At 42.2% G+C, this 25,266-nt stretch overlaps 1 protein-coding gene across 1 annotated transcript in view; it reads left to right on the top strand.

Annotated features, from left to right (window-relative positions):
• The window catches only part of CFAP251 (cilia and flagella associated protein 251), a 61,096-nt gene that overhangs the window by 10,970 nt on the left and 24,860 nt on the right, over positions 1 to 25,266 (top strand). Inside the window, exons 7-17 of the mRNA XM_046638704.1 lie at positions 3,422 to 3,533; positions 3,789 to 3,869; positions 8,528 to 8,605; positions 9,863 to 9,913; positions 12,504 to 12,718; positions 14,903 to 15,097; positions 15,818 to 16,068; positions 16,407 to 16,558; positions 17,947 to 18,120; positions 19,221 to 19,405; positions 24,545 to 24,659. Coding sequence (XP_046494660.1) covers positions 3,422 to 3,533; positions 3,789 to 3,869; positions 8,528 to 8,605; positions 9,863 to 9,913; positions 12,504 to 12,718; positions 14,903 to 15,097; positions 15,818 to 16,068; positions 16,407 to 16,558; positions 17,947 to 18,120; positions 19,221 to 19,405; positions 24,545 to 24,659 — 1,609 coding nt within the window. The remainder of the gene's footprint in view (positions 1 to 3,421; positions 3,534 to 3,788; positions 3,870 to 8,527; positions 8,606 to 9,862; positions 9,914 to 12,503; positions 12,719 to 14,902; positions 15,098 to 15,817; positions 16,069 to 16,406; positions 16,559 to 17,946; positions 18,121 to 19,220; positions 19,406 to 24,544; positions 24,660 to 25,266) is intronic.

The raw sequence follows: 25,266 nt of genomic DNA, 5'->3' as shown, positions 1-25,266 counted from the left end.
CAAGTGGCTTCTGAACTCATCCCCACTGCCTCTGTCTATCCTCTCAGGCCTGGGCCATTGCAACAGCGTCCTAACCGATCTCGCTCCCTGCACTTTCGCTCTTCTACCAGCCTCCATGACAGTGAACCATTTTTAAATGTACAATTCAGTGGCATTAATTACATTCACAGTGTTGTACAACCATCACCACTATTTCCAGAACGTTTTCGCCACCCCAGACAGAATCTCTGTACTGATAAACTCCCATTCTCCCTCCCCTCAGCCCTCGGTAGCTCTAATCTACTTTCTCTCTCTGTCAGTTTGGCTATTCTGGACGTTTCATGTCAATGAAATCATACAATATGTGCCTTCTTTTGTCTGGTTTCTTTCACTTAGCATAATATTTACAAAGTTCTTCCATGTTGTAGCATGAATCGATACTTCATTCCTTTTTTATAGCTGTTTAAGATTCCATTGCACGGATATAGCAATTTTATTTATCCATTCATCTTGTTGATTTTTAAAAATCATTTTAATACGTTTTAACTGAAAGCTGAAGTCTCCTTTGGCTGCCATCTCCAATCCTAGTCCTCTTCCTAGAGGTAGGCACTTTGGTGTGTTTCCTTCCCGAACATTTGCTGTTGTTTTAAATACATCTATATGGTCATTGTCATGTATCATCATCTGATTTTTCTCCACAACATTTTGAGCGTGACCTTTTCCCAAACACAAAATCCATTTGTGTTGCTCCCCTGGTTAAAGCCCTTCAGAGACTGCCCTTGCCAACCCCTCCTGTGTTACAGGGAATATGCGCCTTGTGTCTTAGCCATGCGAACACTTCCCCCAGAAAGGGAAATTCCCTGTCTGCATGCCGAGCCGTCATCGGTCACCACTACATACTTTCAGCTGCAAGCAGGGGAATGTTCGACTTACATGAGGGAAAGTTATTATCTCCGGCAACAGGAAGGCAGGAAGGATGGGTCCCTCAGGTGTGTCTCTTCTCTGAAGCTGTCGCTGACAGCTCCCCGTCCGCAGGCAGAGCTGGCTGCCTCACAAAGTGTTTATTCTTTGCTTTTTTCTTGTTTGTAAAGCTGTCTCCCCCACTAGACTGGGGGTGACTCTGGCAGTGATTTTTTTCTTATTACAAAGTAATTTTACAAAGTAAAGCATATCTGTGGTTAACAATTCAAACAACATGTTAATATGAGTTTTATGATATCACAAATGACAACTTTGGGACCCAGAAAAGATTGTTCGGTTTTAGAATTAATATTCACTTTATTAAAGTGACAAACTAAAAACCATAGTTCTTCCTTAAGCTTTTTGTTCGACTTATAAATTTTGCTCTATTTATAAATCCAGCATATTTCTGCAATCACTTTTAAGAGGTTTGACTGTTGTTTGGCCGCACTTACAAATTTGATCATTAACCCCTTTCGAACATTTTAAGCTGCATTTAGAAATTGAATATACTCAGTTTTATCTTTAAGTTTTTTAGTATTCTGATTAACAAATAAATTCTTCACCAGTACTTAAGTAATTCTTGTAAATCTAATAAATTAGACATAAATATGGTAAATCTTAAGTTCTCCTAAGTGTTCTGATATTATTTATCAACCGAATAGGATTTGAATTTAAAATCACAAGTCTAAATCAAGCACAGACTTTAAATTAGGATCACAGATCTAATCTGTTAGAGACTCTGATATGTTAAATTCTCTTCAACATCACCCATTCCTAAAAACATGAACAAATTATCTTTTCACAAATATGTTAATAGAACAGGTCCAACTGACTTCATCTTCTCTATATTTAGTCCTAAATATCCCCAGGGATAGGATACATTTTCCCACTGAGGACGTCATTATGTCATTTCCAACAATTTTAGGACTGCCTTCCCAAGTGAATTTTTGGGATTACTTCTCGGTGGGACAAAGTTTCTCAAGTGACAGAGAACAAGACAGGCCCTCAGCTGGGGGACAGACTTGGTTCCAGCCAGTTGGGACACTGATGTGACATACTGAGACCGGTTTATATTTGCTGTCACAATGGCTCCATAATGAAAAAGAGACTAAAGGGGAGCTAATAGCCTACGCTTCCGGGTTGTCTTCCTACCACCCTCTCTTCACTTCTAGTGGAACTAAGGGGCCACCCAACATTACATTGACTTCCATCGTTGCTGTGTGGTTTCTTGCATTTCTGTGGCTCTCTTAGATATTTAAATATCATCTAATTAAATTCTGCATGTGTCGAGGCTTTGTCTGCTTCTTACAGTTCTAAAGTCTTGCCAGTGACACAGTATAGAAGGGTATAAGTAAAAAAAAAAAAAAAGTCCCTCCTCACCCAAAGCATCTCCAGAGTCACCGTTGTTACTTTGAAGTCTTCCTGCAGACTTTTTCTATACATATAAATACACATGCACATGCACACTCCCACAAACTCACTCAGAATCCTACTTTGTATACTGTTTTGCAATTTGTTTTTTCCGCAAAATTTTGGTCACTTTCCCAAATCTACCCCATTCTTTTTGAAGGCGGCATAGTTTTTCATTGTATGGTTATGTCATAATATTTTTTAACGATTCCTATATCAGTGGATATTTGTGTTGTTTCTAGATTTTTCGCCATTAAAGCAGTGCCTCAATGAACATGACTTTACATTTCTCTCTGTCTCCCTTTGCTATTATTCATCTGGGTGGATGTTGTAGAAGTGGAACTCTGGTGCTGTAGGGTATGTGCAATTCAAATTTTGATAGATACAGCAAAGTGGCTGCCTGGGCGGCTTGTGCTCATTTACCTCCGCACTTATGGAGGAGAATGCCCATCTTCCTGAGAGAGAGGATGTTGTCCTCGGCATCTTTTCTCACACTTTCATCCTTCACACCTGCCCAGAATCGGCCCTTGGTAACACAGGAGAGACCAGGGTTTACGAGAGCAAATAGCACGTTTGCATGCTGCCCTGAGTTAGGTTGGTTTTTAAATTATTGAGATAAAATTCACCTAACTTAAAATTAACCATTTTAAAGTGGACAATTCACTGGACTTTGGTCCAATCACAATGTTGTGCAACCACCACCTCTATCTGGTTCCAAAACATTTCCATCAGCCCAACCAAAGCAGTCACTTGCCACTGCCTCTCCCCAGCCCCCGGAAAGCACCAGTCTACTTTCTGTCTCCACGGATGTACCTGTCCTGGACATTTCCTATCAATGGAATCATGCAATGTGTGGCCTTTTGAGACTGGCTTCTTTCACTTAGCATGATATTTTGAGGGTCCATCCACGTTGTAGCACGTGTCAGTGCTTCATTCCTCTTTATGGCCGAGTCATATTCTGTTGTGTGGATGGACCACGTTTGTTTATTCGTAGTTGGTTTTTGAAGCAGTCCCCTCTGGGAAGCAAGTTAGACCTCAGCTAATGCTTTTGCCCCATCCTGTTTTGCAGTATTCCTGTGCACACGATATTTGACAGCTGCCCAGAAGGTAACGGGATCAGGGCCATAGCCATCACCCCCGATGCCAAGTATCTGGCAACCATCTCAGATGCTGAAATCCAGGTATTTGGGGCGGCCTCAGCGGGATGGCCAGCCTGTCACGCGTGTCCCCGTGAGCAGCTTGCTCAGGCCACATGGCATCTGTGATGCTCTCAGGGGATGAGCAGACTCCGCAGCATGTTGTCGGGGCTCCCTGCTGTGGCTTCGCTCACAGTGCTGTGCAGGGTTAACCGAAGTTACAGGGTTGCCGCAGAGGCACAGGTTACTTCAGCAGCTTTCGAAACCTCTTCATCCTCCTCCGTCTGCTGTCGCTTACAGAAAGTTTGCATCTGGAGGTGGACTTTGGCAGCGGAAACGCCGGCGTGTAGTCTCGATCTTCCCAAAGAGTATGGTTTTCAGGTGAGTTCAGTCTGAACCTGTAGAGATCAACCTAAACTTACACTGAGGCCAGGTCATAACTACTTTTTGTTTTAATAAAGTTTTGTTGTAGTACAGTAGAGCTTTTTAAAAACACATTCGTATCCACGATCTCATTTTATTTTTGGTAATAATTGCTAATTTTTTGAGCAGTTATTAGTTGCCAGATTCTGTTAAGTTCTTTACATGGAGTATCTCACGTAATTCATGCAAACATGCTGGAAGGAGATATTTCTAAATAGTAATATCTGTGGAATAGTGCTATTAATTATTAAATAATTTCCCCAGCTAGCAGCCTTTCTTATTCTAGAAACATGTTCTTAACTTCCCTTAATAGAGGGAAGTTGTTATTATTCTCCATTTGCATGACATGCCTTGCCAAGGACACCCAGAAAGTTTGCTCTGCTGTTCTACATTGTCTCATTCATGCTTGCATCCTTCACTCATCATACACTTATTGAGTACCTACTATGTGCCAGACACTGTGGTAAGTCCATACGTGGCGTTCAGGAACTAGAGTCCAAACAGGGGGTCTGGGAGACTAGACTCAGCAAGACACAGATCACTATGCAGCTTCATGCCCATACTCTCTCCTTCTCCCTGCCCATATTCCTCCTGTTTCCTGAAAAAAATTTCCTTACTTCTTAAAGCTGCTCTGATACAGTGGCCACTAGTCTAAACATCCCGCCGCTAGACACAGGATGTCTTTCCATTTATTTATGTCTTCTTTAATTTCCTTCAGCAGTGTTTTGTAGTTTTCAGTATATAAGTGTTTCACCTTCTTGGTTAAATTTATTCCTAAGTATTTTGGGTTTTTTGATGCTGTTATAAGTGGAGCTGTTTTCTTAATTTCCTTCTCAGATTGTTCTTTGCTAGTTTATTAGAAATTAAGCTGACTTTTGTGTGCTGATTTTGTATCAACTTTGCTAAATACATGTGGCTATTTAAATTTAAATTTATTAAAATTCAATGAAACTAGAAATTCATTTCCTGAGTTTCACCAGCCACATTTCAAGTACTCATCAGCCACATGTGGCTAGTGGCTACCGTATTTGACAACACAGATTATAGACGTCTCCGTCATCACAGAAAGCTCTTGGATGGCAGTGCAGAAGCACCCCAACTCTGGATGAACTCCACCACCATCCCTCTCTGTAGCCGCACCTGAGCAGGCGGGATGTGGCTGGGGAGAACCACCCGAGCTGAGTCATTTTACTTGAATCCAGCACAGATTTTGAGAGAGCTCCCAGCCCTGCCTGGCTGATCTAGTGGGCTGGCTAGAGACAACAGTTTCACACCTTCTCCTCACACTTCCCACAGCCCTTCCTCTCACTCTCTGCTGATGACCTCCCTCATATTTCATTGAGAAAGTGGAAGCCATCAGATACAAACACCAGCCTAGCCTCGCTCTCAAGCCTACGACCTACTGTCAACATCACCATCTTCTCTTTCGCCCTCTAAACAAAAGGAAGGGCCAGATCCCTTCCCTCTTCCTCCAAGCCCCCTCCTGCTGCTCTCAACTCTCCCTCTACCAGACGATTATCCCCATCAGCGAATAAACATGCTTCCCTGTCACCCATCCATAAAGAACCCCTTTGACCCACGTCTCCTTCCAGCTAGGGCCCTCTGCTCCTCTTCACAGTAAACTTCCTAGAAGAGCTGTCTACACGTGCTTTCTCTGCTGCCCATCTGTCATTTACTTTTTTTTTTTTTGCAAGAAATATTGGATCACTTTATATTTCTATTGTTAAGTAAGTCATATATGCAAAATGTGTACATTTTAAAGAAGAAAACAAATGTGCCTGTGTGCTGACCACTGATCAGGAAATGGGACGTTCCCCAAGCCTGGAAGCCCCCTTGTTCCCCTTCCCCACCTCACCCCCAGCCTTGCTCCCTACAGCTAACCACTGTGGCAAATTTTGTGTTATACTTTCTCTTACTTTTCTTTATACTTTTTCCTGTGATGTATGTATCCCTCAATACTATCTTATTTTGTTTTACCTGTTTTTGAACTTTATATATTTGGAATCAGCCTATTATTGCCTCATTTGCTCCACATTCTTTCTGAGATTCATCCATGTTGATTCTTGAGCTATAATTCATTCACTTTCACTGCTGTATAGTTTTTCATTCTTTGAGTATAACACAACTTACTTATCTATCCTACTGGGTTTTTTTTTTTAATTTTTTTTAAAGATTTTATTTTTCCTTTTTCTCCCCAAAGCCCCCCGGTACATAGCTGTGCATTTCTAGTTGTGGATCCTTCCAGTTATGGCACTGGGGACGCTGCCCCAGCCTGGCTTGATGAGCAGTGCCAGGTCTACACCCAGGATCTGAAGCAGCAAAACCCAGGGACGCCAGAGCAGAGTGTGTGAACTTAAGCACTCAGCCATGGGGCCAGCCCCAGTTTATTTATTTTTTATTGCTGAATAGCAGTGCCTTGAATGTATGTGTCACAATTTGTTTATCTGTTCATTTTTCATGGAAATTCGGGTTGTTTCCTGTTTGTGGCTATTGAAAATAAAGCTGTATGAATGTTCAGGTACAAGTCTTTGTAGGGATGTATGCTTTCCTTTCTCTTGATAATTGTCTTTATTTTTGAAGGGTATTTTCCCTAAGTGCAGAATTCTAGGTTGGTCGTCATCTTCCTTCAGTAACCTGATGCTATTATTCCATTGTTTTATGACATACATAATTTCTGTTGAGAAGTCAACCATCAATCTTATTGTTCCCTCTTTTGAAAGTTTTGTGTCTTTTTTTCCACTCTGGCTGCTTTTAAGATTTTCTCTTGTTTTTCAGCAGTTTTTTCAATTATGTATCCATGCATTTATGGGTATGTTGTTGATTTAAAAAGAAAACCAAAAACTTATCCTTTGGGGTTTTTTGAACCTGGGATGTCGTGTTTTTCCTCAGCTTTAGAAAATTTTCAGCCATTGTCTCCTTAAACATTGTTTCTGCAAAATTCTTTCTTTTCTCTCCTTCTGGGACTCCCATTACATTAAGTTAGGCCTTTTCATTTTTTCTTCTCTTCATTTTATATTCTTTTGTCTATGCTATAGTCTGGATATTTTCTCCTATAATTTATCTTCCTTTTCTACTGACTAGTCATTTCTTTGGCTATATCTAATCTTCTGTTAAACCTTATTTGGAGTTTTTAAAATCTTTTTTTCAGGTCTAGAATTTCCATTTGATTCTTTTTTTATTTTTTATTTTGTTATTTATTTATTTGTTTTTGAGGAAGATTAGCCCTGAGCTAACATCTGCTGCCAATCCTCCTCTTTTCTGCTGAGGAAGACTGGCCCTGAGCTAACATCCGTGCCCATCTTCCTCTACTTTATATGTGGGACGCCTGCCACAGCATGGCTTGACAAGCAGTGCATATGTCCACACCTGGGATCCAAACTGGCAAACCCCAGGCTGCCAAAGCGGAATATGCAAACATAACAGCTGTGCCACCAGGCCGGCCCCTGATTCTTTTTTTAAATAGAGTTATCTGCTGAGATTGTCCATCTTGTCCTCTACTTTCTTACACATATTAATCAGTTATTGTTGAACCTGTGTGTAAGAACTCCGATACCTGGATCTCCTGGGGGTCTCTTTCTATTGATTGCTTTTTCCCCTTGTTTTTCAGTCATTTGGATTTGTCTCTTTCATTTGCTGTTTATTTTTCATTGAATGCCCGTTATGCTTTAAAACGCATTGGAATAATTTGAGGCTCAGAATAACTTCCTCCAAGGAAGACTTACTCTCCATTCTTACAGGCATCTGACAAAGCGGTCACCTTTATCTCAACAGAGACTGGTGATTTGAGGCTGATTTTCAGCCCTTCTGAGGTCTCATCCATGCACCTGTCTTCATCACTTCTTCACTCCACCAGGCTTTTGTGCTGTCCTGATGGTGATTCTCAGACATTGGCCTTGGTAGTTTACATTCCTGAAGTGGAGCAGCAAGCAGGAGGCACGGAATAGGAGATGGGGTGGAGCAGCAGGAATGGAACTTAAAAATCATTTCTCGAACCTCTTTCTCAATGCTGCCGCCTGCAGCCCTTCATGTCAGGCTGCATCCTCCCACCCCCGATACACGTACCATTTCCAGACATATGTCTTAAGTCGTCCCAGAGATTTCTCGCTTTTTGTTGTTGTTGTTTAGTTTCTGCATTTCATGTTTCCCTCACTCCTGCAGTTTCTGCAGGGTCGATTTTTGGGAAGCGAGCCAGGCAACTCATTTATTTATTCACCATCTTGGCAGGAATCAGAATCTCCTTCCAATATTTTGCATTTGTTCCAAATCGCCTTGTGGCCCTGTCAAATTCAGAAATGTGTACGTAGCAGTTTTTGTCCAAAGGGACACAGAATAAAGGTTATTGGTGAATACAGGTTTACTTTTGCTTGTTCCAATTTATGTAATAAATTATAATGACTAAATAAGAAAGGGAACACATTTAAGACCATTAATTTTAACACTCAGTATTTAAATTATATTCCTATTGTTTACAAAATGCCATGTCTTTTCTGTTTTATATTCCTACTCAGTTATTTATTTTAACAAAAAAAATACTATTTACTTTTAACATTCAGCTTAACCAGAGAGAAACAGAAAATTTATTATAATGTAATATATTTCTATGCTTTATATTTCAGAACTACCTTACTTTTAATCCAACAAATAATAGAGAATTGGTGAGCAATAGTAAAACACAGGTGATATATTATTTGTGGGTAAGTAGAAATATTTTTGTTTGTTTTAAATGTTCAGACAAGTATCTGTTCATTCTTTGAGTACAGATGTTTTGGTAATGTAACAATATAGCATCTAGTTAGGAAGTAATAAATATCTATTAAAATGTTTTGATTTAATTATAGTAGTTGTTTTAGTCGCATTGGAAATTAGCATATTAAATCAAAAGCAGATAGCTTAAATTTCATCTAAGTTCTTTAAAGTAATGAGGCAAATATTTATTTGAATGTATTTAACACGTCTAAAATATAGGGTTTTTCAAGATCTTGGACTTTTTCCCCTTTTAGAAAGGAATTCGCAAACAGATCAGAGATACGTATACTGACACAGGGCGAAATCATGAGATTAAAAAATATCAAAAGTCAAACACAAAATTACTTTATGACTCAGCAGTTCCTAGATATATACCCAAAAGAATTGAAAACAGGCATTCAAACAAATATTTATACACAAATGTTCATAAGAGCAGCCTCATTTGCAATAACCAAAAGGTAGAAACAAACCAAATGTCCACCAACAGATGAATGGATAAACAAAATGTGGTCCATGCACACAATGGAATATTATTCTGCCATTTGAAGGACTGAAGTACTGACACGTGCTACAATGAGGATGAATCTTGAAAACTTCCTGCTAAATGAAAGAAGCCAGGCACAAAAGCCACATATTGTATGATTCCATTGATATGAAATGTCCAGAATAGGTACATCCATAGAGACAGAATACAGAATAGTGGTTGTCAGGAGCTGTAGGAGGGAGAATGGGGCGTGACAGCTTAATGGATAAGGGGCTTCTTTTTGGGGGTGATGAAAGTGTCCTGGATCTAGACAGAATGATACTTGCACAGCATTGGTAATGTACTGAATGCCACTGAACTGTGCACTTTAAAATGCTTAATTCTACGTTATGTGAATTTTGCCTTAAGAAAAAATGCCAAACAAAAACAGAATCGCTTGAAACAGAAACTTGAATGGCTGATTTTCAGTGATAGTCATTACTTCAGGTATTTATTATAGCTTTAAAGTGTTATAAATGTAGAATTCAAATTTCCAAAAACTGCCATTTAAAGTCACAATCATTTGTGGCATTTTTTATGTATTTGCTTTTCTTCCAGAATGTTTTTACATGTTCCTGGAGGCAGCAGGTCCTCTAACCTGTAGAAAGTGCAAAGCTCTCACCCAGTTTGGATGCATTTGTTTTGATTTTTGAGTAACAACTATTTTTTCTGTATTTATCAGTATGAAGAGAGACATATACTTGCTCACAGTGCCCCACTTTTAACAGAAAAAGTGAGTATGCCTGTTGTGTTTTTATACATCTGATTTTGTGGAGAACAAATATGGATATGTAAGCTTCGTCACTTTGGGCCACTCTTTGTATATCTTGATATTAAGCCATCGGGAAATAATTTGAAAATTTTACTTGAGTCCTTTACCATATTGAATTGTCGGTTGAAAATAATGGGAGTATTATTAAAAATAAAATGTTATGGAAAAGAAAGTTTCCTACCATGAGAAAATATCCAAAAAAGCAATAGCTTTTATAGGGTGTTTGTGCATATGACAAAGGATGAAAGCTAAGTGGAGTGATGTAAGTGGAGTAGTTGCACATGAGTGGATCCCTTTTAAGCTGCTCAGTTTTCAGAGTAATAAAGAATGATATGGGAGGGTCTGGCCTGGTGGCATAGTGCTTACGTTTTTGCACTCCACTTTGGTGGCCCGGGGTTCACTGATTCGGAACCTGGGCGTGGACCTATGCATCGCTCATCTAGCCATGCTGTGGTGGCGTCCCACAGAGAAGAAATAGAAGGACTTACAACTAGGATATACAACTATGTACTGGGGCTTTGGGGAGAAAAAAAATAAAAACAGGAAGATTGGCAACAGATGTTAGCTCAGGGCCAATCTTCCTCACCAAAAAAATGTATGTTAGATATTTAGATGTTTAAGAGCCAACAGAAAGGTAGTGAACCAGGTGTTGGAGGAAACACTTTATCTTGCCTGCTTACCTCCAGCTATTGCATCTGAGGTGTACCTTGAGTCCTGTCTCTTGCAGTGAAAACACTATGATGATTTTTCTGCTTCCTTCCTTTGCTCTTGATGTGACTTAGAATTTTATTTTTTAAGAGGACAAGAGAAAGAAAAAGAAAAAAAAAGTTGAGACAAATGGACGCAAAGAAGATCATTCTGTCTGCAAATTCTGTTTTTCATAAATCAAAGTATCAAAAAATAAAGGCAATCACTTCTCATTATTTGTGGCAGTTGCGTTCTTTAAAGTCTCTGCAGACCATAATTAGTGAATACCGAATCATTGTTCCTAGCAGAAATACAAGAATAGGTGCCTGCCAGCCTATGGTCACAGCATTTCCATCAACTGGCAGATGCATAGCCTTGTTTTATGTATGTTTCTGTTGAAAGATGCCACATTTAGTATATAATGTTGATTCGTTAATATTGAACTCACGGCCAGCAGCATCAGAACTCGTGCCTGAACGTCGCTTATCTAACACAGGTGTATTCTCTGTAAGGCACATCACAGCCTTCTGGTGCTTAGGAACACTAGACAGCATTTCAGTACCATGTTTGGGGGCCAATTTAAATACTAAAATCACCAACAAAAAGCATAAAAAAAAATGCGACCAATACAGCACCAAACAGACCATGAAAAGGATGCGTCTTTCCAGAATGAGCTGATACAAGAAGGCAGAGTTTTGCCTTGTTTGGCCTGAGCTGGGAACATCAAATTTTTCATCACTCTGCACATGTACACGTCTGCAAATGATTGTGGAAATGCCACGAGGATGATTTTGGGGTTACAAATAAACCTTAGCGAGTGGTTAAATTCACAAACACAGAATCCACAAATAACGAGGATTGAAATGATAAAAATGGAAACCGTGCTGCTCTTAGAACTTGGTGCTCTCGCTTGACCGTTGTTATTTTACTGACCCTCTTGTGTTCAAGTCGGAAGAAGTAAACCCCAGCATCTTCTCCGCCTAGGTAGAGAATTGGGCAGTAGGCTTGCCGTATCATAAGACAGATTGCTGTTTCATTTACTCATCTGCTAAACATTCACTGAGGGCTTCACTCACTGCTCTGGGTTCTTGCTATACTTCACCTGAAAGGCATTCTCTAAGAAAGATGGCCTAATGCCTCATTTTATGTAGCACAAATTTAATAGTCTTGGGGGCATTTCTATGTACAGTACTTAATTTCTACTGATGGGAAAATAATTTATGGTCAAAAGGAGACTGGGAGGGCCGGCCCGGTGGCGCAGCGGTTAAGCTTGCGCGTTCTGCTTCTCGGCGGCCCGGGGCTCGCTGGTTCGGATCCCAGATGCGGACGTGGCACCGCTTGGCATGCCATGCTGTGGTAGGCGTCCCACATATAGAGTAGAGGAAGATGGGCACGGATGTTAGCTCAGGGCCAGGCTTCCTCAGCAAAAAAGAGGAGGACTGGCAGTAGTTAGCTCAGGGCTAATCTTCCTCAAACAAAACAAAACAAAAAAGGAGACTGGGAGAATTATGATATTTTACAACTGGAACATACTTTTGCTTACTATGGGCATTAGTTTCTTTATCGGCTTCTGAAAGCTCAATAAGAGAAGTTGAACAGGTAGAAACAGTGATTACCCACTCTTTCATTTGTTTTAAGCAAACAGTTTAATTAACAGTAAACACATAACCCTTCACTTGCTCTCAGCAAACCTTGAGAGGTTCAGAACTGCCTGGACCATGACAATCCATGGGGGAGGATTTTTTTTTTTGCTTTATGTTTTTCTACTATATTTCAGTGTAATATTATAAAATGCTGTGTTGATAAATGCTATGTTTTATATTTATTACCTATGGTAACTCATAACCTGTCTTTTGAAATGCAGACATTCAACAAGCTTGTGGGAAAATTTAGCCAGTCCATCTTTCATTTGAATTTAACACAAATACTGTCAGCAACAATGGAAGGGAAGCTGGTTGTCTGGGACATATACCGCCCGCCATCATCCGCCTCCACCTCTTCGGACTTAGCCTATATCAAACCTTGTAAACTGGTTCATTTGCAGAGAGAGGGCATCACTGTGCTTACTACAGTGGATAGGTAATTATCTTAATTACAAAGTAGCTGTAGATGGTTATCAAAGTATTCTAAAACACTTTTGGATGTATACATGTGTTATGCATATGCATAGAATATTTCTGGGGAGAGTCGCAACTAACTGGCAATGTTGGTTGCCTCTGAGGAAAGAAACTAAGAACGAGGTTCAAGGATGGGGGTGGATTTATTTCTTTTTTAGTCTCATTTGTACTAATTGGTTTACTTTTTACAAAAATCATGGGCATGTATTGCTTTAAAAAAATCTCTTTGTGTTGGTGAAACAAAAAGTAATGATTTTTTTTCTTCTCAGCTAATTAGACTTATTTCGCACCCTAAATTTTACATACTTTTGTGTGTGTGTGTGAGGAAGATTCACCCTGAGCTCATATCCTTTGCCAATCCTCCTCTTTTTTTGCCTGAGGAAGATTATCCCTGAGCTAACATTTGGGCCAGTCTTCCTCTACTTTGTGTGTGGGGTGCCTCCACAGCCTGGCTGATGAATAGAGCAGGTCCACACTCGGGATCCGAACCCACGGACCCCAGGCTGCTGAAGTGGAACGTGCAGAACTTTAACCACTCGGCCATGGGGCCGCCTCCTTTACATACTTTAAATTTAAGAAAAGAATGTGACTAGCTATATTGTTTTTTCTAACTACAATATAACATTTACCCGTTATGAAAAGATGAAATACAACAGAACTTTATCAAGTTCACTAGCTCTTTGATTTTGAGAGGCTGTGGGGGCTCCTGGATGATCATTAAAAGCCTTAGCCTCAGATAGAAAGGGGGTCACATTCCAGATGCATCCTTTCCTTGCTGAATGACCTTGGGCAAGGGAGTTAACTTTGCGGAGCCTCCATTTTTCCACCTGTAAAATGGGTATAACAATACTATCTCTCTCAGAGTGCCTTTATGAGCGTTTAGTGAGACAAGGCACATAAAACTCTTAGCACACTGTCTGTCTCAGGGGATCTCGAGGTCTAACGGTCATTACTAGCAGGCTGGAGAAGTTCCCAAAAGTGATAGAGAAAACTGCCTAATGACAAGGGCCTGCCCATTTGACTGGAGTCACTGTGCTGTCTGCTTTCCAGAAGCTCGTTTGCTTTCCTCTTCCTTTCTTTTAATACAGGGGAACAGTGAGGTCCTGGCATGGCTTTACAAAGAGAAATGCAAATTGTCATCCCCACTCCGTGTTGCAAAAAGACAGTAATAGAATTGCAATTGCCAATGCAATCAACTCTTAACTAGTTGGGGGTTGGGACCCAGTGAAGACTGGGCCTGGGTTCCCCTCTCCATGTTAAGTAAAACCCAGCCAGGACCCTGGAGCCCCTGCAGGAAAAGGTCTCTGAAAACCCTTGGCCTGTTTTGCCGTTTCTGTCCAGCAGAGGGCAGTGAAAGATGTTCTAGCCAATTACTCTGCCCACCTGCCTTGCTTTTTAATCAGAAACCTCATTTAATCACTTTGCATATACTCCCTCTACTCCCCCCATGATTAGAATTATGTCAGAGGCTTAAAAAAAAAAACGCCCGTTTGGGATGGATCTGAGGACTGGAAATGAAAGCCATTTTGTCACGCGGCATTGCCTTTGGCTGTGATGACTGGACGCGGTTTTACAATGGCTCTAACAGCAGCGCCTTCCTATAAAGTGGCTTATATCCCCTTGCCAGCCAGTGTGATTTCAGAGGGCTGGTAGATGGACCCTGTTGTCATCTGTGGTCTTATGGCGCAGAATGTAAATCACTGCCCACCGCCGTGGCACGTGGCTGATCTTGGAGGGCAGGGAAGAGTAGAGCAGAGAGCAGGGACTTTGCATTGGACACACCTGGATCCCTGTACAGTCTAGCCACGTGGCCCTAATAGGGTTGCCAGGTATAAGTATGTCCCATGCAATATTTGGGACACACTTATGCTAAAAAAATTACTCATTGTTTATCTGAAATTCAAAATTAAGCGGGTATCCTGCGTTTTTACTTGCTAAATCTGGCAACCTCAGGCCTTGAGCAAATCTCCTAACTTCTCTGAGCCTTAATTTCCTAAAGTGAGATAACAATAAAATCAGTCCCATAGGGCAGTATTAAGTGAAATTTTTACAACACCCAGAGTCCAGAGCCTGACACATAATTGGGTGTTGAGTAGATGGAGGTTATTACTATTATTTAACAAACTGATGTTATTCTCCATTTCAGCTACATCGTCACAGGTGACATTAAGGGTAACATTAAGTTCTATGATCAAACCCTGTCCATTGTTAACTGGTACAGCCACTTCAAGTTGAGCTCCATAAGAACCCTGTCCTTTTCAAAGACCCCAGCAACTCCTCCCACAGAAAAATCAAGCTATCTTCCAGACTGCACTTTAAAAGGTGACCTTTTTGTTGTGAGGTAAGTTGTTAATGACTCTAGTCGTTTGAGTGGTCAAAGGTGATTGATGTCTGCTTTCAGTTCGTGTGCAGTGGAAACCTGATCTTGTTCCCGGGATATGAAATAGAGGGAACTGGCCTTCCTGCTCATTCCTCTACCTGGCTTGCAGGTGGATCTCCTTGGCTGATTATAATCACTATGTAATAATTTCTTAAATGAAACATTATCTTCGCTTTTAGAATTTTTAGTGTCTGGAGGCTGGAAAGGGCTCATCCCTGAGCTCTGGGGTCCTTCGCTGTAGGTTGGTCTCCTTCGCCAAGCTGAGTTTGTCCTAGCACTGCAGTTAAAGGCATTTGATAATTAATAGCCATAACATTTCAAGACTGAATTATCTGTGAGTCTGCTTAATTACCCTTGCAGTATTTGCAGGCACATCTGTATGTGTGCACCAAACTCCATATTTGCATACACAAATGAATATTTGCATGTGCAGATTAGCTAATTGTGCAACTGACTGTCCATCTGCATACTTAATGACTCAATTTACATGTGGAAATGTGGGCTTTTTCACTTGCAAATGGAGGCTGTTGGGTATTGGTGGTATATTTTTGGAGATGTTGGGTTAATCATGTCACTAAATTACAGACGACAGAGGCGTTTCATGTGCAATTAGAAGCAGAAAGCTGGCGTGCCCCATTCCCTGCAAACATTGATACTGTTTGGTCTCTCCTTGGCAAACAGGAATTTTATCATTGCAACATCTGATGCGACAGTGTACCACTTAACAACAGATGGGACCAAACTTGAGACGTTATTTGTAGAGCCCAAGAACGCCATTTGTGCCATCTCCTGCCACCCGTATCAACCCCTCATCGCCATTGGAAGCTTCTGTGGGATGATCAAAGTGTGGGATTATGAAAAGAAAAAATACCTTTTCAGCAGGGTCTTTGGGAAGAGACTTGGAGTCCAGAGTCTGACCTACAACCCCGAAGGTATTTTCACCTTATCAGCCTATTTTAGGTTCTAAATTGAAAACAGACCCAAATGACTACACCCTTGGCTGTAACAGCTCCAGGAAGTTTGACCCCTCTCTCCCCACCAGGTTAAATGAGACCCCTTCCCTCTGGGCCCTGCAGCCCTCTGTGCTTAGTCCTCTCTGAGCGCTTGTCCCAGGGTGTCATGCCTTTTAGTTGATTTCTCCTTCTGGGGACTCTGTCTGTCATGTTTATTGCTGTCTCCTTGGCGCCCAGAACAAGGCCTGGCACAGAGTCTGTGTTTCCTAAATGAATGAAGTCCTTTTTGAGCCTTGTTCTCTGCCTTGTGATTTCAGGGGTCCTTCTTGGAGCTGGCTTCACGGAGGGGACAGTTTACATTCTCGATGCCATGTCCTTAGAAAACGAAATCCCAGAGCCTTTCAAATATTCCAGAAACAGCGTGACTCATATCAGCTTCTCCCATGACTCCCAGTATATGGCAACTGCTGTAAGGATTTTCACTGAGCACTATCCAGGGGTTCAGCGACCTTATTTAAAACCAAAAGGGAGAGGAGACTGGGGGACAAATTGGTAGTGACCGCTAGTGGGTACGGGGTTTCTTTTTGGGGTGATGAACTACCACCCTAAAATTGTGATGATGGACACACAACTCTGTGAATATACCAAAACCCATTGAACTGTACACTTTAAATGGGTGCATTGTGTGGTATGTGAATTACATCTCAATAAAGCTGTCATAAAAAGAGAAAGGGGTGAGGGAGGTGGGAGGACTTTTGCTTGAAAACAAGAGCAGGGCCTCAGAACTTCCAGACTTGGATTCTGCTGCTCTGACAGCTCATTTTGGTTTGTTAGTTTTTTGGAACCCTTTATCTGCATCCAGTCTTTCATCTTTCCCTTTGATTTTTGACAAGATGACATTCTCGTTTATCTCAAAGCAAAATCTTCCACCGGTATTTCAGGTTCTGCTCCTTCCCTCTGTGAACAGGGCTCGTACTCTCAGGGAAGATTTCCCTAGACTTCCAGCCTCCCCTTCCTGCCAGTTCTCCTGGTCTGCAGTGCGCTCGCCGTGCCTTGATGTTGGGTGGCTGGGGACGCCGCCGTCTTCACTTAAACCGCTGTCCCTTCTGGTCTGCGTTCACAATGCTTTTAAAGGCCCTAAGCTGTCCCTCGTGCTTCCCATGAGCAGACTGACTCAGGCATCCTATGTCCCTTCAGGCTGGTCTCACCCACTCTCTGACCCCTTCCACTCTCAGCCACCACACTTTTTTTTTTTTCCAAGGAAGACCAGCCCTGAGCTAACATCCACTGCCAATCCTCCTCTTTTTGCTGAGGAAGACTGGCCCGGAGCTAACATCCTTGCCCATCTTCCTCTACTTTCTATGTGGGACACCTGCCACAGCATGGCTTGCCAAGCGGTGTGTAGTCCCTCACCCGGGATCTGACCTGGCGAACCCCAGGCTGCCAAAGTAGAGTGCACGAACTTAACTGCTGTGCCACTGGGTGGGCCCCATCACACTATTTTTTTCTTAAGCATACCTTTTTAATTTTGTGTAGCTAGATAAAGAGAAGGGAGAACAAACGCAGAAGGAGTCAGGGTTTCAGTTTCCAACAGAGAATGAGGCAGGGGCTAGAAAGGAGAGTAAGACCATAGTGTCAAATAAATACTGCCTCCACCACCGCCTTTGTGAGTTGTCTACTTTTAACCTAAGTTTTCTCATCTGTAAAATGGGCGTTATTTTACTACTTGCTCTGGTAGACTAAGATTTCTTTTGGATAAAATACCCTAAGAGCAAAATTAGTATGAAAAACATAATGATGATTCCTAAGTCACAAAATTTTAAAAGGAATAACTTCTGCTCTTCTGCTCCTATTCAGGATGTAAATTTTACTGTGGCCGTTTACAGGGTGGTAGTCAGACACGGCCAAAGGGTCTGGGAATATCTGGCTAGACTTCGTTCTCATCGCAAAAGCATCCAGAGCCTCCTGTTCGGGCTTCACCTGGACATCAACGAGCCTCGACTGCTGAGCCTCGGCAAAGACAGGCTCCTGGTGAGCTGTTCAGTGTTCAGTGTTCGTCCACCTCATCACCGGACTGTGTTTGTCTCCTCCTTGTCACATCCCTGGCATCTGTCATAGAACTGGGCCCACAGTCTGTGTGTTCATTTGAGAAGATAAATGTGCAGCGAAGTAGCATCGACCTCTCCAAGGAGGCATTTTGCCATAACAGGGCTGTGAAGCCCCGTGGGGCCTCATTTCCCGAGTGGGGAGGCTGCTAGGGAGCGTCTCATCGGGCGGCAGGGTGGTTGTGTTCCCCACAGCACGCAAGACTTAGTCACCCTTGCCTCTCAGTGCACAGTTGGAAAGCCGACACTCTCTGACACTTTCTTTGCGTCCAAGGGTTGCGGCCAGGCTGTTCCCTAAATTGACAGTAATAGAGGATGTGCGATAAGAGGGCAAGGTAGGGACCCTGGCAAAGATGATGCTCATGAGCAAGCCAGAAGGATTCAAAGTAAATCAGTCAATCTATATATCTATCCTTCTATCTTAACTTCCTTCATCCCCTTCCCTTCCTTCTTTTATTCCATCCATCCTTCTACCCATCCACCCACCCACCCACCCATCTGTCCGTGCATCCATCCATCCTAGTGATGGCCACCAAAACCTACTTATGGGTGAAATTCAGCAGCCTGCTAATTTATAACTCTCAGGTGCTGAGATTTAGATATGAGTTGGTTCCTACCCTCAAAGAGTTCCCAAGATAATGGTAAGAGAAGCAGTGTAACGTAACTGTAAGAGTTCAGGTTTCGGAGTCAGTTGGACCTAAATTTAATTCTTACCTACCACATCTTAGCTATGTGGCCTTGGGCAAAACACTGAACCTCTCTGAACATCTGTTTTCTCATCTGTAAAGTGGGCACAATAGTACTACTTTGCAGGGGGGTCATGAGCATTAAATGGCATGGTGTTTTTGGAGCACTTAGCTCATCATCTTGCTCATAACGAATACTCCATAATGGTAGCTTATTAGGTGTAAGGGTCTAGGCATGTCTTCTTTTAGGAGGCCTGATCCTGTCTCCCCCCAGAATAACACTGTGGGCTGATTTCATTTGGCTCAGTCCTCATGTGTGTCCATCTGGGCTCCACTTCAGATCGAGTATAATCTTGTCAAGAGCTACAAAGACCACCTGGAAGTCCTGGACATTCACCGAACCGACCAGGGCGACTACCCCACCTGCATGGTCTGGTACCCACCACTCACCAAGGAACTCTTCCTACTCATTTGCAACAGTGGCTACAAAGTGAAGCTTTTTAATTCTTCCACAAAAATGTGCAGGTAAACACCAGGAGCTTCCCACTAACATGGTGCAGAAATCAATCTCTCAGCCCCAGTTTATTTCAAGTCCCAACTTAAGGACCAGCTTGGCTACCGTTACTGTCTTCCTCACTTTGCAGAGGAGGAAACTGAGGCACAGATAAGGTAAGTAATCCTCACCCAAGGTCACATGGCTAGGAAGGCCAGAGGCAGGCTTCAAACCCAGAGCCCTCGCTTCTGAGTCCAGCACTGCACAGAGATAAGGTACGTAGAGCTTAGTACCTGAGACTCAGGGAAGGAACCAGAAAAGTTGCTGATGCTCTGTAAAATCTTCTATCCTTCCCTTGTGGGTGAAAACAGATATTTCCACCTGAATACTACCAATTGTTTGATTTTGCTTACTTTTGGTTCTTAAAGGAGTTTTTAAGTTCACCTGATAGCATGCATTTGTTCACTCACTAAGTGTTGACTGAGTTCCTGTACCAGCCAGGTGCTGTTCCAGGTGCTGAAGGCAGGGATAAAAACAGAGCAATGTTTCTGTCATTACAGAGTTGGCATTTTAGTAGGGGAGTGGAGTTCATGGGGGAGGCAGGGCTCGAGATCCACATTTGAGGTCAAGAGCACACAATGGTTTAAAGCCATGAGACAAGAGAAGATTCCAGAGAGGCAGGGTAAATAGAGAAGAGATCAAAGGCCCAGGCCATCCAAAGCTTGGCATCTTAGAGCAGTAGCTCCTCCATCCTGAAATAGGTTCGCATCTGTGGTTGGCCCCTTGTGCTGTTAGGCCTGTGGGTCTCAGGGTCTGCTCGTCAGGATAAATACTAATTATGGTGCACCATCCCTGCACCAGGGCCCTGCACTCCCTTCATCCCATTTCATCTTCAACAACCCCACTAAGGTTCAGAGAGGTGATGAAACTTGCCAAAGGCCAAGCAGTTGGTCGTGGCAGGGCAGGACTTCACCCGAACGCAGCTCTAACTCTGTCCCCTACTTGGCACTACTGGCCCCTTATGCAACCCTGGCTTTGGGATCCTACTAGTCAGCCCATAGAGGGCATCCTCCTTCCACCTGCAGGTTGGCTGCCTTGTGGGTATGGCTGAAAGGAGCAGACACACCGAGGCAGGAGAAACAGGAGATGGGAATACTTTGGTGACCACACTCAGGAGAGGGACATTAGAAAACTGACCAATGGCAGCTGGCCCCGTGCTTGAGGAAGGTCATTTTCTTGAAATGTGTCTCAGAAAAGATAGGTTCTGAAAGGCCAGGATCACCCAGGATCTTTTTTTTTTTTAACAATTCTTTCCTGAAGGGCACAAGGAAGATGGACTGAGAAATGCCATGTCATGTGGCAGAAAGAGGAAAGAAATCCAGCACAATTTTTTTAAAAACACTGGGAAGGAGACATTTGAAATACGTAAAAAGGAATTTTAGGAAGATTTCAGAATCTTCCTGCTTCATCTTAGTGGACACAAACTTTTTGGACAAAGACTGTCCCATGGGTATATCCAGTCCTGAGAAAGTCTGTTTGCTGAGCAAGTAGATGGGGATGGAGCGACCCAGGCTCGAAGCTCCTCCTGACAGTTAGTAACCAGGGGCTCAGAGCCACACAATTAGGAGTTTCTGTCATTGAAGATCAATTAAAAATTAGCATAAAGCATCTTTTAAAAAAATAATTTATTGGGGTGAAATCCACATAACAAAACTAACCATTTTAAAGTGAGCAATTCAGTGGCAGTTAGTCCGTTCACAATGTCGTGCAACCACCACCTCTATCCAGTTCCCAAACATTTCCATCACCCCCAAATAAAACCCGTTGCATAAAGCTCTTGTAGTTGCAGGAATAACAAAGCCTCGTAACCACAGCTTAATTGGGAAGGAATGGCCTTTTTATAATAAATCCGAAAGAATTTAAAAATGCACTTAAAAATATTTAAAAGAACATGAAAAGGCAGTTCACAGAAAAAGGGCAATAAACCTATGAGCAGATGCTCACTAGTATATCAAAGACGCACATGAAAACAAGACAGCATTTCTCACAAATCAGATTAGCAAAGATAAAAATGATCGATAGTGCATAGTGTTGGCAAGGGTCGACGGGAACGGGCGCTCTCCCTGGCTGCTGGGGGTGTGTAAATCGGGGCGGCCTTTTGGGAGAGCAGTTTGTTATCCTCTATTAAATTTTCTCATATCTCTGACTTCTAGGAATGTAGCCCACAGAAGTACTCACACAGTATGCCAAGACATAAGTAAAAGGATGTCTTGCTCAAAAATATTTTTAAAAATGGAAACAATCCAGATGTCCATTAATAGGGGATTAGTTAAATGATGACTTGTCAGTACACTGAAACCCGATGCTGCTTTTAGAAAAGGAAAAGATAAGATAGGGCTCTGCACAGTAACATGGAAATATCTCCAAGACATGAGATAAAGCAACTTGCCAAATAAGCCTGAATATATGTTCATATAAAATTTTATTTATATAGCTTACATATTTTCATGTAAAATTATAATTATGTAGATTAGAATATATATAAAAGAAATTCTTGAATCATATACACCGACTATTCCCCATGATTATCTTGGGATGAAGGGTGTGGCAATGTCGAGTTATGGGAAAGATTTCTATTTTATGTATGTCAAAATGTTTGAAATTTTTCACAATGAATATGTAATACTTTTTTAGTCAGAAGAAAGAGGTATTAATTTTATGAACTTGTTAGATATTTTAACAATACTAGGTAACAGTTATATCCGTCCTACCATGTGCTGGGAACTATTCTAAGCACTTTCTACATATTAACGTGTTAACGCTCACCACAGTCTTCTGGGGGAAGTGCTGTCATTACCCCTGTTTCCCCAGTGAGGAAACTGAGGCACAGAGAGGTTGAATAACTTGACCTTTTCTTTTTGCTTATTTATAATTTAAGATATAATTCCCATACCATAAAATTTGCCCTTTTTCAATGATTTTTACAATGTTCATAAAATTGTGCAGCCATCACCACTACATAATCCAAGAACATTTTCATCACTCCAAAAAGAAATCCCGTACCCATTAGCAGTCACTCCCCATTCCCTCCCTCCCCAACGTCGTGCCCCTGCCCCTGCCAAATACCGGTCTACTCTCTGTCTCCATGGATTTGCCTGTCTGGACGTTTCACAGAAATGGAATCATATAATAAGTGACTTTTTGTGTCTGACTTCTTTCACTTATGTATAATGTTTTCAGGGTACCTCCAGTTTGTAGCAGGTGTCATTCCTTTTTATGGCTGAATCATATTCCATTGTATAGATACACCCCATTTTGTTTATCCATTCATCAGTTGTTGGATATTTGGTCGTCTCTACGTTTTTGCTATTATGAACATTCACATATAGGTTTCTATGGAGACATGTTTCGTTTGTCTTGGTTATAGACCTAGGAGTGGAATTGCTGCTGGGTCATGGGGTAGCTGTTTAACCATTTGAGGAACTGCCAGACTGTTTTCCCAAACAACCCCACCATTTTACATTGCCACCAGCAGTGTATGAAGGTTCTAATTTCTCCACAACTTGCCCCTAACTTTTCAGGGTCAGAGCTGGGATTCAGACCAGAGTCTGTGCTCTTAACTGTGCTCTACTCTGCCTTTATCTACTCAGTGATATTTGGGGAAGGTCCTTAAACATTTCTACTTGAATGATTAGATAAGGGAGACATAACTAGCTGGTGCTTTATCTACCAGTTGGTCATTTTAGTATTTTTAACATTTCACCTAATTCTCCGTGCATATAAACCCGATCATGGATCATCCCAGCCTGATACCCTCCTACAGGATCCTGCAGCCTGGTGATAAGTGCCTTCAGAACTTGCCCCTGCTCACTTCCTCAGTTTCACCTCCCTCCACCTTCCACTCCTTCTCCCTTACATTTTCTGTTTCTGCAATTTTCAAACAATATTCCACGTCCCTTGTGTGTACATCTTGTTTCCGCTGTCTGTTCTTTCCGTTTCCTCTATGTTCTCTACTTTTCCGATTCACCATTCCAGGCTCAGCTCGGATGTCTCCTGAGAGCTCATCATTCCTTCCTCAGTGCAGTCTCTGTATCACACCTCTCCCCTCCTAGGGTTCCTATGTCTGTTGTCCCTACTAGGCTGTGAGCTCAGGGCCAGCAACCAAATCTCACTTGTGTCTGTGACCCAAGCACCTAACGCAGAGCCTGGCACAGGGAGTTTGCTCAAGAAAGGCTGTTTAATGGATTTGCTGTCCGTGTACTCAGCACACATACATGGAGTATCTACTGTCCCCACCAGACCTGGGCTGGGTGCAGGGGTACACAGGGAGAAAACACATCTAAACAATGAGGGGCTTATAATGTAATAAGATGAAATAGCTACTGGCCTTACACAGGGGCAGATCCAGGTTTTGTGGGGTGTGAAGTGTATTTGATTTTGTAGGCCCTCTTAGGGAAAAAAAGATGTATAATTAAGAATAAAAAATGGTTAGGACCCCTTCCAGAGCCTCCGAAGGTGCCTGTGCGAGTGAGGGGTCTTGAAGTTCAAGTTTTTCTAGCTTCAGGGAAAATCCAGCTCTGGGCTTAAGGTAATGTCGGGTCCCTCATCTCAGGTCAGACTCCTCATTAACGTAACAGAGTCTGAATTAAAAAAGTTTGACCATTGTGGGATGGAATTCATTACAATTTGATTCAAAGATAGTTTTTTGGAAATCTGTATGTTGCCCCTAGACCTGTATGTCAGATGTTGGAACGACGGACAGCATCTCTTTCTAATCTCTTGGCCTTCCCCTGGGGAAGGGGGTGTTTTCTTGCATCCTGCCAATCCGTGTCATTTCCTTGCACCGTTTTTCTCATCCCTTGTTCGTGTACACATTCTCAAGGCATCGTGTTCCCTTCACTCAGCTGTCAAGGAGGAAAGACAGAGCCTCGACTGCAAAAAGCATTCTTCACAGAGTTTCCCTGGAGCATTTGCTGCTTGGAGCTGTTTCCCCTTATTTACGGCAGCTGTTAGCAGCGGTTGAGAGAGAGGTTCTTACGGACGGGCTCAGCTGAGTGACAAGACAGGAAGCTCAGGATTTAAAATGTATAGGGTATCATGAAAGGTGCTAGTCATAAAACCTGCGTTCCGATTTGTGGAATTAAAGAAATGTTCCTTTTTTTCTCCTACAGAAAGACACTTCTTGGGCCAGTTTACGGTTCTCCCATTGAGCAGACACAGGTCCTCCCAGTGAAAACCACTATGGATCTGCAGAAACGCTACCTCGTGTTTATTAATAGAGACAAGGTATTAGCCTTTGCTTTCTGCCTCGTAAGGTGACTCTGATGTGAGCAGCAGTCAGTCCCAAGCCTTATAAGACTCAGGGATGCTTGGTTTCATAGCCAAGCCCAGCTACTTCCATCCTGGTCAACAATGAGACTGAAAATTGCCATGAATGAGTGAGAATGACTCAGGAGGCATTTCCAAGCAGAGTTACCATATTTTCTGTACCCTCAGTGAGGACATATGGTCTCCCAAAGGATTTGTTCTTTCTGATTTATTTACGTGGAAATATCTTATAAAGACATACAAATTCGTTATACTTAGTTGTACATTTAATGAATAATCTATACTGAAAAGCATAAAATCATAGAGTGCCAGAATTATTCTGGAAAGCCCTGGACATCTGGCTATGAAAACAGGAAGAAAGCTTCCTTTCTGTGTCCCTGCTGGACCCTGTGTCTCTCTCCTAAGGGACCATGCTGCAGGCGTCAGTGTGTGTGAACCCCCAGCCGCATGAAATACAGCTCTCACCTGCTGAGATGGTTCCAGACATGCAGGTCCTTCCAGTAAACAGATCCGGAGGTAACATGTGAATGTGCCAGGCCTAGCCTGGGGCCCGGTTATCCGAGTC

Source organism: Equus quagga, chromosome 15 (assembly GCF_021613505.1).
Source record: "Equus quagga isolate Etosha38 chromosome 15, UCLA_HA_Equagga_1.0, whole genome shotgun sequence".
Classification (NCBI taxonomy): domain Eukaryota; kingdom Metazoa; phylum Chordata; class Mammalia; order Perissodactyla; family Equidae; genus Equus; species Equus quagga.
The sequence above is the reverse complement of the archived record's forward strand: the minus strand, read 5'-3'. Positions and strand labels throughout refer to the sequence as shown.